Source organism: Benincasa hispida, chromosome 1 (assembly GCF_027475165.1).
Source record: "Benincasa hispida cultivar pf3 chromosome 1, pf3_genome.v1.1, whole genome shotgun sequence".
Classification (NCBI taxonomy): domain Eukaryota; kingdom Viridiplantae; phylum Streptophyta; class Magnoliopsida; order Cucurbitales; family Cucurbitaceae; genus Benincasa; species Benincasa hispida.
Genome location: NC_143478.1, coordinates 23,866,843 through 23,878,933, shown reverse-complemented (window position 1 = coordinate 23,878,933; position 12,091 = coordinate 23,866,843). Strand labels below are relative to the sequence as shown.

Below are 12,091 nucleotides of genomic sequence, written 5' to 3'. Positions count from 1 at the left end.
TATGAACAGTGGTAGATAAAATATTATATGTTAAGAGGCACAACTTAATATAAAATTAAAAGTTTAGCTCATTAACGTCTAAATTTGTGTCATATATAGTTCTTGAACTTTAAAAAATATATACTAGACTACCAACATCTCGATAAGTGGGTATAATATGTAGTATCAGACGTTAATGATTTTAGTTTTGATTTTTGATTTTAAATATAAATATTTTATTTAAAATTAGTTTTATAAATTAATTCAAAATTAATTAATTTATATAAAACTAATTTTATTTTAATTAAACCTTTTTAATTAAAATAGTATTAATTTAATATCTTAATAAATCAATAAAATATCAATTTCACCAATATGACTCAATTTCATATTTAAATTATAATTTTAAATATTAATTGATTCTCTAATTTCGTTTAATTTCAACCAAATTAAACATTTTTAATTATATCAAATACAATAAATTGAAAACCCTAATAATTGAATTTGAACATTTCAAATTCATAACCCTAATTCCAAAATTCATCCAATTAATACTCAGTTTGTTATTCCAATTCATGAGTCAGTAGAGGGACCTAATGGACCTACAGATCATGAACTCCAATGATTTGTAATCAATCAGTTAAACTCTTTAAACCGGATTAATTACTATTCGTTAACTATCAATGCATATCACTATAACTCGATAGTTGCACTCTCCTTATTGTAAATATATTTCTGTCCATTTCGACTATATCAGCAAGTCGATCATTCATAGGTCATTCGTATTTATAGCTAGGTCAAAATTATTATTTTACCCCTGTAAATATATCTTGCACCTTAAGCTCCCACTGACCCTCTATTGAACAACTGATTTGTAATATCATTTATAAATCATATCTCTCTCTAACAAGAGAAGGTGGGGCCCCGTTGTTCAAGACCAGGCATCAGTGCTTAAGAGAACAACTTATCTGCTAATCCTAAGTCGGGTAGGAGTGAATTTCATCTTGCATGGCTATGTTCCTAGTTATTTACCCAGTCTTACCCCAAAATAGAAGGTTTATTGAGCAATGTTGTTGAACTACTCTCACCTATGCAGATCAAATGATAATCTCGAAATAAACAGGAGTTCATAGTAAGCTCAGGATTAAGATCGTGTTATCCTAGGTTGAAATAGTTAGTTTTAACATTAAACGGTCGTTATAAGAAAAAGTGACTATTTCGAGGTTCATTCTTATGCAAACTCATTGCATAGGATGCCCCCACTCACATATCTCTACAAGAGTTATTTGTGAATCACATCATTTGTATCAATATACAAAATGGGCCGCATCCAATAGTGTTACTTGGACGAAATACTCAACTTCATCCATATACTTATAGACCATTTAGGCTATATACTATAATTTGATCCTATTTATATCAACACGTAAAGTTAAAGTATTCATACTATAGCCATGGATATGTTTATGGGATTTTCATAATAGAATGCAATATCAATAACTTTATTTGAATAAAATACTCTATAATATTTTATTGATAAATAGAATGTTTAACACAAAATTTACGAACTGCGAGTTCTAGGACATTCCCAACAATCTTCCACTTGGACTAAACTCGAGTGAGAATAAATATATATAATACAATGTTGAGAAACATAGAGGAAAAATACAATAAACTAGGGCATCACCAATACCATAGATACTCTCCCACTTGCCCTAGATTACGTTGCTCAGAGTTCTAATACAACCAGGTGGCCCTCAAACACTTTAACCAAGAGGGCCTTCGTAAATGGATCAACAAGGTTGTTTTCAGAGGCTATCTTCGTGACAATCACGTCTCCTCGGTGTACCATATCTCTGATGAGATGGTACTTTCTCTCAATATGTTTTCCACGTTTATGACTTCTTGGTTTTTTCAAGTTGGCAACATCACCACTATTGTCACAATACAATGTGATGGGTAGGTGCATATCTGGAACTACTTCCAAGTCAGTCAAGAATTTGCGTAGCCATATTACTTCTTTAGCGGTTTCACATGCAGCTACATATTCTTCTTCCATTGTGGAGTCAGCGATGCTACTCTATTTAATGTTTCTCCAAACTATAACTCCTCCATTAAGAGTGAAAACTGATCCTGAAGTAGATTTCCTTAAATTTTCGTCAGTCTGGAAATCAGAATCAGTGTATCCAGTAAGGATCAAATCCTTAGGTCCATACACAAGCATATAGTCCCTCATTCTCCTTAGATAATTGAGGATATTTTTTACAACAGTTCAATGACTGTGTCCTGGATTGGATTGGAACCTGTTGACGATTCCAACTGTAAAGCATATGTTAGGACGTGTACATAACATTGCGTACATCAAACTCTCAACTGCAGATGCATATGGAATTATTTTCATTTCCTCAATATCTTGAGGTGTCTTAGGACACTATTCCTTTGACAAATGAATTCTATGTCTAAAAAACAACATACCTTTTTTGGAATTTTGCATATTATATCTTGATAACATCTTGTCTATATAAGATGCTTGAGACAGTGTTAGGGTTCTATTCTTTCAATTTTGAAAAATTTGTATCTCTAAAACATATTGAGCATCACCCAAATCTTTCATTTGGAACTATGTTGCTAACCATCTCTTTACGTTAGCAAGGAAGCTTATCTCATTCCCAATGAGCAAGATATCATCAACATAAAGTACTAAGAATGGTACAGTCTTGTTGACTATTTTTTTGTAAACACAAGGTGCGTCAACATTCTGTTCAAAGCCATAAGATTTGATCGCAGTGTCGAATCTTATATTCCAAGATCTTGAAGCTTGCTTTAACCCATAAATGGATCGTTTAAGCTTACAGACTTTCTGTTCTTGTCTTTGTTCGATGAACCCTTCTGGTTGAGACATAAAAATACTTTCATCAAGATGGTAGTTCAGAAAAGCTGTCTGGACATCCATTTTTCATATTGCATAGTCATAGTATGTGGCAATGGATAGAAGTATTCTTATAGATTTTATCATGGCAACAGGAGAAAAAGTTTTTTCATAATCAACTACTTCTCTTTGAGTAAAACATTTTGCCATGAGTCTGGCTTTGTAGGTTTGTACCTTGCCAATTTAGTCTCGTTTTCTTTTGTAGATCCATTTGCAACCTATAGGTTTGACCCCATATGGTTGATCTACAATTTTCCTCTGATCTTCGTCTATTTGCTTCGGTTTTGGTCTTCTTCTTCAAAAACACTTGCTAAAACTCTAAGACCCAGATTAACAAACATGATTGCTGAATTAAGTGCCCAAAAACAAAGGATCCTTGCAAGATCGAATCAAGTAGAAAAACAATCTAAAGTGCCAAATCTGGAAACATATATTTCGCAAACCATATTCGGAATACAAAAAACAACCCACATTTTTCTCTAATTTTTGTTTCTAAAATGAAAAACAGAGGCACGATTTGGCTCCGATACAAATTGAATAGATCGAATTCCTCAGCAGAAGCATGTGAACGCATGTGCCTTTGAAATTCATTTTGGAAAATATGGAACCAAAGAAAAACGAAGCACATGATAAACACATTCCTATAAGTATTCTATAAAGAGAAGAAGAGACATTACCTCTTGAAGATTATCTTCAATATAATTCTTCTCTGCGACTCGAACTCCCTCAAAACCCAATAATAATCACGAATACTTTCACGAACAATCACAAACAAGTACCAAGACATTACCACCAAGTCTTCTTTGTTATTCTCCATACGAAATTAAGGTTTATGGGAACCTTTGGAAAGGAAAAGATTTACAGAACAATGTTTCTAAAAAAAAAAAAAGGTTGAGAGAGAGTTCTTTTGGTACAGAGATTTTGTAGAGATTACCCACATAATCAAGAGAAGGCATACATTTTTAATCTTCTGCAAAACCTCTTCCTTAATGTGAGAGGGAGAGCTAGTTGGAGGGGAAGTTTAAACTTGTTGGGTTTGATGCCCTAAATCTCATGGGTTTTGTAGTTTGTAAATTATTTATACACAAATTATTTATTTAATAAAATAAAGTGTTATTTTATTTGATATTTATTCTACTAACCTAATCTAATAAAATAAGATTCAAGGTTATTTAATGTAACTTAAACATGTATGTAATTAACATACAAGTGGATCATATTTAAGTAATAACCTGAATGGTCTGTAGTATATGGATGAGGCTGGGTACTTTACCCTGATGACACTACGGATACAACAAACTTTGTAATTGTTACAACAGTTATAAAGTGTTAATGATTTGTAGCATTGTAAATGAACTTACCTTGATCATTCTTGTGGAGACATATGAGTGGAGGTATCCTATACAAAGAGTTTATATAAAACCATACCACGAAATGATTAGTCTCTCTTTATAACACCATTACTTGAAGAGACTTACATTTCACTAGGATAACCATAGGTAACTTGACCTTAATCCTAAATAAGTTGTGAACTTCTACCTATGAGGAAAATCCTTTGATTTGTACTTTGATCCGTATGGGTGAGAATGACCAGTTTGCCAACTCAATAAGCCTACCATTTTGGGGATTTGTCTAAGTGGGGAGCTAGGAACACAACTACACAATAAGGAATTCACTTCTTCGCCTCTTGAGAGTAAGTAGATGAATTGCTCCCTTTAGGGTTGATTCTAATTCTTGAACAATGAGACGTCTCGCCATCTCACTGACCAGAGAAGGTTCTAGTTTATAGTTAAACTATAAATAATTGTTCATTGGAAGGATCAGTGGTATATAAGAAGTTAGATGTAACTACAAGGGTAAAATGGTAATTTGACTCAGTTGTAGTTATGAGCAATTTGTGAATGGTCAACTTACTGTAGATTGGTTATATCCCTAGATACATAAATATATCTATAGTGCGAAGAGTGCAGTTATCTGTCTTCAATGGAGTGACTTGCAGTTAATGAATATTGATTAATTTAATTAAAGAGTTTAATTAATTAATCTCACATCATTGGAGCTTCTAATCTATAGGTCCATAAGGTCCCCTTGTTAGCTAGTAAGGATAAAACAAGGGAAAATTGTTTTTGGAATAATTTGAATTGTTAAGATTATTTGAGGAAATTAAAGGTGGTAATTATATTAATGTGATTAATATATAGTATAATGTATGTTGATACATTATAGTATATAGTTAATTATAAATATGATTTATAATTAAAACTATATAACATGTGAAAGATATATGAATAAGATCCAAATATTATTTATATGAATAAGATTCATATAAAAACTATAGGTTAAAATTGATATGAATAAGATTCATATTAAAACTATCCGTTATAAGGGAGAATTGCATTTTAATATGATCTGAACATATGGTTCATTGATTAATGGTTAATTAATCAATCATATCAATATAATATTAATTTTTATTAAAATAACTCCTCATTACAGGGGAATTATGTGTGTAACTTGGTGGGATGAATTTATTGTAACTTCGTTCCCTTCTCCTATATGTTAGTGGTGTGAAGATACACAGAGGTTCCTTCTGAGAAACACATAGAACTCTCACACTCTCTCTCAAACTCTCACACTCCCTCTCAAACTCTTTGCCTTTTCCTTCTCCCAAAAACACGAAAAGAGACATTCTTCCAATCTCTTATCCTAAGAATCGCAGAGGCTCCAAGTGGTGGTGTACCGTGTTGAAGAGTTATCTAGGGTTCAGGTCATTCTGGTGTTCGTGAACTTTGGAGAGGAAAAACAAGAAGATATTTTCTACAAGGCTAAACAATTCTACTTCTCTTCTCTCTTTAGAAAAGCATGCATATAGAAATTTAATATTTATTCTATATAGTATATTTACTCTCTGTATTTTGAGTGTTTCAAAATTGGAAACCAATTGCACGCTATTCACACACTTCCGCAAAGGAATTCTATTCCTTCAAAACTTCCATCCGCTAACTCGTAGAATAACTCTCATTGGGAATTATTCTCATTTTATTTTATTTAATTTATATATTAAATGTAAATTAAAATATAATTAAATAAATAATATTTATTTATTTATTTATAATTAAATATCATATATTTAATTTCACTTGAATCATAATAAAATAATATCATCTCACATAACTTATAGTTTTGATATGAATCTCATTCCTATTAATTTTTATAGTTTTATAATCTCATTTAGATAAATAATATTAGAATCTTATTCATATATTTATCTATCTCATATAATAAAATGTAATTTTGAATATTATTCAAAATTAACTTTATATTATAATATTTCCATATACATTATATTAATCATATCTCATACAATTAATTTCTTTATTTAACTTGAACAATTCGAATTAATTCAAAATTAAATGATTCTCGTTTTACCCTTAGTGAGTTAGCGATGGGATCTAATGGACCTAAAGTTAGAAGCTCTAATGATATGAGATTAATTAATTAAACTATTTAATTAAATTAATCAACATTCATTAACTGCAGGTCACTCCACTAAAAACACAAACTGCACTATTCGTATCTTAAATATATTTCTGTGTCCACAGATATAACCAATCAACAATAAGTCGACCTTCACAAATCACTTGTAATTACAATTGGGTCAAATTATTGTTTTACCCGTATAATTATATCTAACTCCTTAAGTACCATTGATCACTCTAATGACAATCAGTTTATAGTTCAACTATAAACTAAATCCCACTTGGGCCAGTAAAAGGATGAAGCCTCATTGTTTAAGACACAAAATTAGCCCCTAAGGGAAAAATTCATCTACGTACCCTAAAATCAGGAAGGAGTGAAAATCATCTCGTGTAGCTATGTTCCCAGCTCTCTACTTTGACAAATCCCCAAAATGGTAGCTTATTGAGTCGGCAAGTCGAGCCACTCTCACCCATACAAAAAGACGAATTGCTAACTCACTCAGGATTGAGGTCGAGTTACCTATGGTTATCCTATCAAATGTTAATCTCTTTAGTCAACAGTGCTATAAAAAGAGATTAATCATTTCGCGATCGGATCTTATATAAACTATTTGTATAGGACACCTTCACTCATATGTCTCCACATGAATAATTTGGATGAAATCGTTTGTAATACTGACAACTCATGTAATATTGATATAGTGGGTCATATTCGTAGTGTCACCAGGATAATGCACCCAACTTTATCTATATATTACAGACCATTTAGGTTATTACTTGAACATGATCCACCTGTATGTCTACCACACACTGTTCAAGTTACATAAAATATCCTTAGATCTTAGTTTATTAGATTGAGTTACACAAGTCTAATGGTCAAATAAAATAATTCCTTATTTTATTAAATAAACGATTATTTTTATACATTACTAACCACGAGATTTAGCACATAATCCCCAACAATATGTTACTCGATCTTAATCTTGATTGAGTTATAAACTCTTGCCTATGAAGGCTCATCCTTTGACTTGTATAGGTAAGAGTGGCCCGAGTCATTGACTCAATGTACCTACAATTTTAGGAACTTGACTAAATAGGTAGTTGATAACATAATTTCGCAACATGAAATTCACTCATTCCGATATAAGAAAAATAGATGGGTAGTTTCCTTAAGTGTTGATTTAGGGACTTGAAAAATGGGGTCTCACCCTCTCATTTGCTAGAGAGATACTTGGTTTTTATGATTGAACCATAAGCAAATTATTCATTGGAGGATCAATGGTACTTAAGGAGATAGTGTTGAGATTTATGCCCAAAGGCTCGTAGTTATTTAACATAATAGTTGATTATTTTAAATATGCAATAATGAATTATCCATTAAGATAAAAATCCAAGGTTATTCTATGAGACTTGAACTGGTAAACATATTGGTGGATCATATTCAAGTAATAACCTAAAGGGTCTATAGTATATGAATAAGGTTTAACTCTTATGTTTCTTATGTGGGATTTGGCATTATGACATCATTTTCTTTCTTAAAAAAAAGTATGTTCTAAAAAAAACAAAGGACCCCTGAAAATAAAATTGTAACTCCACACAACTAGAAGTATATCAGAAAAGTCCCAAAATATTGGGTCATCTCATAAAAAACAAAAAAGTATAGGGGCAATTTTTATAATAACCCAAGTATTTAGGAAAAGAATCTAGATAGCCATTTTAACACCATGAATTTAAATTCGGTCTTCCCGAATGTCGTCACCACATACGTAACACCAAACTAAATTCCTCATTCTCCTCCTCCCATTCATTTAAATTAAAATAAAACAATATATATATATATATATATATATATATAAATATATATTAAAAACAAAAAGACTCAAGTCCAAGTCTGCTAAAAAATAAAAATAAATAAATAAAATATAAAATTCTATAAAGTCAGGGTTCCGGCTTGCTTCGCAAGCCATTCGGTTTCAAACCAACTTGGGCCCCAACAGACTGGGGAACCACGAAATTCCCGTCTCTCTATAAAACCCTTCGCGCTCTCTTCATTTCCATAACTTTTTTCCCCCAATCACCCATTGATTTGATCTCGTCTCTGTCTTTCAGCCATGTGCCCCTCTGGTACCTCCTCCGGTCGTTCTGACGTCGCCGCCGATTTCCGTCAGGCATTCGAGGCACTCGACGCCGACCACGACGGAAAGATTAGCCCCGACGATCTTCGCAAATTCTACAGCGGCGCTGGCGATGCCGACGAGGATACGATTGGCTCAATGATAGCCGTGGCGGACTTGAATCGGAACGGATTTGTTGAGTATGAGGAGTTCGAGCGCGTATTGTCCGGCGGACGGAGGAGATCGACGGGGATTATGGAGGAGGTGTTTAAGACGATGGATAAAGACGGAGATGGACGGTTGAGCCACGCCGATTTGAAGAGCTACATGCATTTGGCTGGATTCTCGATCTCCGATGAGGAGGTTGCGGCGATGATTAGATTTGGCGGTGGAGATGAATCGGACGGCGTTTGTTATGAAGGATTGCTCAAGATTTTGGCCGTTGATAATATCTTTTAATTTTTTTCTTTTCTTTTCATTTCTTTTATTTAGATCTGAAGTTTTGGAGAAAAGCATTTCTGGAAAATGTTGTTATTGTAAGAGCGGTGTCTTCTGGGGAAAAAAAACGTTTAAAACGTTACTTCTTGAGTCGTTTTTTTGGTTTGTTAATCGTCCTAAACCGCTTTTAGATATATGTATTTGTATTCAAGAAGTTTGCTTCATAAATTTTAGTGTTTTAAAGGGGAATCAAATGCGAAAATATGGGGTTTTCTTTTCTGAAAATTTTGACCGATAGAAAAAAAAAATTGTTAACTATCTACAAAATAAAATAAAATAAAAAAAAAAACAAAAAAACAAAACTGATAGACTATACTGCATTCTTCCGTTACCTTCTATTTATTTGGTTTGTGTTTCGTAAATTATAAATTATTAAATTTTAATTAAAAAATAATTTTCAAATTTGACGTCATTATTATTTTAAGTTAATGGAAATATAATTTAAACGGATTAAATTAAAACAAAAACTCAAATTAAAATTAAAGAACTCAAATTAAAATTAAAGAGTGACGATCAATTTTAGCTGGTTTTCTGTCTTTTCGCCTTGTTTTGATTGGTGCTTCTAAGAAAATCTTTGTAATAATTTGGTGTATTACTTCCATATGAATTAAATTATTTTAGAAAAGAAATAAAAAAGTGATTTTTTTTAAAAAAATTTGATGATTGAACAATTTAGGAGGCACAAAGATATGTATCGTTAGAATATATTTTTTTTATGAAAAAGTTCTTAGTTGCATTTTAGATAATACATATTTTGATGCATCTCACTAAATTGTTCGATAATAATTTATTATATGATAAATTTTATTATTTTTTTAAAAAATATTTTAATATTCTTTTATATGGATCGTGAGAAGGGATCAGTAAACGATTATCCCTTTTTATTTTGTAAACTTTTGTTTGGGAAAGGTCTATTATGTGGTGAGTAAAAAACTTGTAAGATTTTGGAGGGCGAAGCCAGCCACGTGGCATAATGTTATGATAAAGCGTGTTAAATATTATTTTATCTTATTTATTTATATTTTATCTACTTTTATATTTTTCACCAATTTTAATTTAACGGATATATTTTTAATATGTATATATATTCCAGAGAATTTTTTTTTACGACAATCTCAATTTATTATATCCTTCTCAAATGATTGGTTAAAAATAAGTGACATTATTAGATTAAAACATATATATATTATAAAATAAAAGCAAATTTGATGGTTTCAAAGGTTATATATAAAAAAGAGAGAAAAGGGTTATTTGAGTAATGAAACATATTCGTTCACATTGTTATTGAACTTATTTTTAAATTTCATATTTCAATTAATTAGCAAAAAATAATTAGTATGTGTGGATGAGAAAAAAAATAAAAAGATAAATATATGCTATAAAATAAAAATGAAATTGATCATGAAACCACTGATAGCTTTAGGTTATCAACACATTTCTTTTTTTATATTGTTATTTGAAACTTTTAATTTTCAATTAATTAATGTTGAAAATAAATGGTATTATGTGTGGATATCAAATGTAAATAAAAATGAAAATTTTAATTTTTTTTTTAAAAAGAAAATAAATTGTCAATAAGTTACATACGTTTGGCTGGATTTTCGATTCTCGACGAGGAGGTTACACGGCGATGATTCGATTTGGCGGTGGCGATAAATCGGACGGCGTTTGTTACGAACTGATTGCTCAAGATTTTTGCCGTTGATAATATCTTTTTAGTTTATATTAATTTGGGCCTTTTGGATTGACGTATAAAAAAAATGTCTTTTAAAAAAATTAATTTTTATTTAAATATTTTTTTATAAAAAAGATTAAAATACATATGAAAAATTGCTCGAAGAAGTTGTCAAACTCTTCAATTTTTTCTAAAATGACTTATATTTTAAATTAAATATTTAAAAATATATTCTAAATGCACCATTAACCTTTTAAAAAAATTGTGTTGAGATATGAAGTTTTCAAGAAAGCATTTTTGGAAAATGTTCTTGTTGTAAATGCAGTTTCTTACCAGAAAAAAAAAACAGTTTAAAAGAAGTTGTTTTACTGCATGGACTGCTTAGAGAAAAAATACTTTTCAAAAAAATTATTTCAAAGTATTTTTTTAAAAAATTATTTTTATTTAAACTCTTTTAATAAAAATTATTTAAAATTCATTTAAAAATGTTTTAAAAGTTATTTGGAATGATTCTCAAACACTCCCAACATTTTTAAAAATTGTTTATTTTCAAAATTAAACGCTTCAGAAGTTAAACTACACATACCTTTATCGTGGTTTGGTTAATGGTGAACTAGAGTTAGGCAGTTCTCACCCTTCAAGATGGTATTTGGGAAAGTGTTCTACGGTGTTTGGGAGAGTGTTCCAGGCGGGGTAATGAATACTTAGTATTCATGGACTCCTGAAAAGGGCAATTTTAAAAGATAAGACCTCTAACGAGGCTTAAAACTCATTTACATCCTCTCGGAATATGGAGATACTCGATTCTCGAAATCGACATTTTCTCATGATTGCAAGATGACCACTGTGTGGTCCTCTGTTTACGTCCACCATAAGTCACTTGTATTTTATTCCATAAGTTTACTTAGTTTTGGTGTTTTGAAAGAAAAACAAATGTGGAAATTTATATATATATATATTTTCTCAATATATGGAGTGAAGGAACCAAAATCTCTAACTTAGGTCGGTTTATTTTTGCCAAAAATGTGATTCATTGAAAAGAGAAAACAATATGGAAAATTATATTTTTATCCCAGTGTCTATTTGGTTAATTTATATTCAATAGAATTTTCCATCGATTGATTTTTTTAAGTCATATTCACGTTTTCTTAGCCTTTTGACCTTAATAAATATATTTGTGAGTGATTTTGAAGTAGTTAAAATCACCTTTATTATGTTCAAAACCACTTTCGAATCCATCTTTAATCATTTAAATTGATTCAGGTCATGTTTGGTTATTGTTTAGTTTTTTTTGTTTTTTATTTTTGAACATTAACCATATAATCATCAATTTTACCTCTAATTATTTTTATTTTGTTATCTAACTTTTACCAATATATTAAAAAAAACAAAGCTAAGTTTTGAGGAAAAAAATGGT

General features: G+C 30.6%; 1 protein-coding gene across 1 annotated transcript; it reads left to right on the top strand.

Annotated features, from left to right (window-relative positions):
• Positions 1-8,336: 8,336 nt before the first annotated feature.
• CP1 (Ca2+-binding protein 1) lies at positions 8,337-9,224 on the top strand. The gene has a single exon (XM_039035350.2). It carries the CDS (start codon positions 8,499-8,501, stop codon positions 8,958-8,960), a length of 462 nt encoding a protein of 153 aa, XP_038891278.1. The 5' UTR covers positions 8,337-8,498; the 3' UTR covers positions 8,961-9,224.
• Positions 9,225-12,091: the final 2,867 nt, after the last annotated feature.